At 37.9% G+C, this 2,434-nt stretch overlaps 1 protein-coding gene and 1 long non-coding RNA gene across 2 annotated transcripts in view; one reads left to right on the top strand and one right to left on the bottom strand.

Moving 5' to 3' along the window:
- Positions 1-221, top strand: part of LOC106944142 (tripartite motif-containing protein 16-like) — a gene marked incomplete at its 5' end in the record, with an annotated part of 6,077 nt that extends 5,856 nt beyond the window's left edge. Inside the window, one exon of the mRNA XM_015027382.1 lies at positions 211-221. Coding sequence (XP_014882868.1) covers positions 211-221 — 11 coding nt within the window. The remainder of the gene's footprint in view (positions 1-210) is intronic.
- Positions 222-452: 231 nt separating this feature from the next.
- Positions 453-989, bottom strand: LOC106944143 (uncharacterized). The gene is made up of 2 exons (XR_001424127.1): positions 883-989; positions 453-567 (listed from the first exon to the last, which is right to left on the bottom strand). It is a non-coding gene; the product is annotated as an uncharacterized LOC106944143 (long non-coding RNA).
- Between the last annotated feature and the right edge of the window lie 1,445 nt (positions 990-2,434).

Here is a 2,434-nt window from a genome sequence, read left to right as displayed (position 1 = left end):
CCAGATTTGTGCAGCATAGAAGCTGAATGTTGCTTCGGCATGTTTGGTTCTGGTTCTGCGAATGCAGAAGACTTGAGAGGTCTGGTAGATTGCTAGGTCGTTCAATGATTTATAAACTAACAGTATTTAAAAGTCTATTCTCTGAGCTACAGGGAGCCAGTGGGTTCATGTTCTCTATCTTCTGGTAACCATATAACCACATCTTACCAGTCTGCTACTGATTGACGTCTACATGGTCCTGGCTTCTGTTCATCTTATGACAATTGGGCCAGGCCCATCTGTTTCTGTTAACCAGTTAATTTCAGTTCAGATTACATACAGGGAGCAAACTATACACAATTGTATCTGTTCTGTGAAATTTATTCACCTTAGACTTTTAGGAAAATGTTATTTCCTAAAAGTCACAACTAATGTCAATGGTTCACCTGTCACTCTCACTTTTAAATATTCGCTCTCCTTTAAACAGATATTTTATTCTAAATAATTTGATTTTAGATGCTAAACTGGACTGTTTGTTTTAAGAGAAACTTGGTTGGGCACAGATGCACCAGTTGTTCTCACTGAGGCCTCTCCACCTGGTTTTAAATTTTCTTTTTATGCCGGAAGTGGCAGGAAGTGGTGGTAATATTCAATCATTCACTGGGTGCTAAAGACATTTCATTTGAGCAGTACCCTTCTTTTGAGCATCATGCCTTTGTTTTTAACAACTAGCAAATACTTTGTTATTGTCTACAGACCACCTGGACAAGCTGCTGATCTTATTACTGACTTATTTTGAGTTTTTAATAATAAGATTTTTGTGACTGGTGATTTTAATCTAAATGTTGATAATCCAGCCCACTAATAGGGGACCAGGGACCTGGTCATGACCTTTGGTTTGACCTCTGGTGTGACCTCTGTTGTTGACCTGGCTGTGTCTGACCATCACTGAGTGTTTTTAATGTCACTGATTTGATTCAGCGTGAGGCCACGGCTCCAACTGCCATCTTACCCATAATTCCCCTGTTATCCTATCAGGTTCCTGTGACTCAATGGTCAGCCAATTTTTCAGCAAACTCAAATCTAACCTGGACTATGTAGCTTTGCTAGTTTCAAAAAAAGTTTTAAATATTCTCACACCCTGCTGAGTCTCTGCAGTGATGTGACAAACAGCCACGGAAAATGAAAGTAGAGAGTGAGAGACTTTTGTCTATTACAGCTGCAGTCTGTGGGAGTTTCAACCAGGCAAATAGCAGAGTGAACCGAATCGACTGTTTATTATTAAAAGTTTTCTCAGTCCCTTTGATGCCATTGTCAAATTATTTAACATTTGCAAAATATTTTTAAAATTTATGCAAACAAAAAAATCATCATGGTTTACCTGCTAAATTCAGCTTCTCTCTCTCTCTCTGTCTCTCAACATTCTTAGTTCATCTCTCAAAAGCAAATATCTATAAATCAGGGACGTCCAAAGTCGGTCCTCGAGGGCCGGTATCCTGCATGTTTTAGTTCTCTCCCTGGTTTTACACACCTGCATCAAATGATGGCTCGTTAGAAGGCCTAAGAGGGACATTGACTTGGTGAGGAGGTTGTTACAACCACTAGGGAGAGAACTAAAACATGCAGGATGCCGGCCCTCGAGGACCGACTTTGGACATCCCTGCATAAATGAACATGTCAAGGCCTCCAAATGACAAGTTCTTGTTTGATTGTGTTTGGATAAAACAGTCAAAAGTATTCTTACCCTTTGAACTTACAACTTCCATATTTCAGTCTATCAAGTTTATTTGTGCAGCACATTTCAGCAACAAATCAGTTCAAGATGCTTCACATGATAAAGCATCTTGAATTTAAAGAATTGCATCTTTAAATTTCTGCTGTTGAACGGACAGAAGAAAAAAACATTTATTTGGACTCCTGAACATAAATTAGACTTCATTTTAGTTTTTCTGGTTATTCTGAGTTTTGGATGCAACAATTTCTTTGTTTTTTAAAAGAATTATTGTAATAATAAGAGGTTCGTTCATATTAACTAATGGATAAATTGTTGCCACTTCTTAGATTTTTTTTATATCGTTTATTTCCTTTTAACTTCTTCCAGTTTCTTTTTAAAGTCTGTTTGGCTGTGAGCACAACAGTTTAATATATTTTGGTGCTGAGTCATTCACTGATTTATAAACTAACAGTATTTAAAAGTCTATTCTCTGAGCTACAGGGAGCCTGCGGGGTCATGTTCTCTATCTTCCTGGTTTTAGTCAGAACTCCAGCAGCAGCATTCTGGATTGTCTGATTACAATCACAAACATAAATATATTGGATTGGAATTTAATGTTTTCATTAAACCAGTTTTCATTTCAGAACAACTGACTGAGTAACTTCATACAGTGGCTGTAACCACAGGAAGTAGTCACTGGATCCTTCAGTAGATCCAGAGAGATGGAGCAGGAGACAGTTT

This window comes from Poecilia latipinna, unplaced genomic scaffold, assembly GCF_001443285.1.
Source record: "Poecilia latipinna isolate Pla-1442-1.1 unplaced genomic scaffold, P_latipinna-1.0 Scaffold7072, whole genome shotgun sequence".
Classification (NCBI taxonomy): domain Eukaryota; kingdom Metazoa; phylum Chordata; class Actinopteri; order Cyprinodontiformes; family Poeciliidae; genus Poecilia; species Poecilia latipinna.
This window is presented reverse-complemented; position numbering and strand designations above follow the sequence as displayed.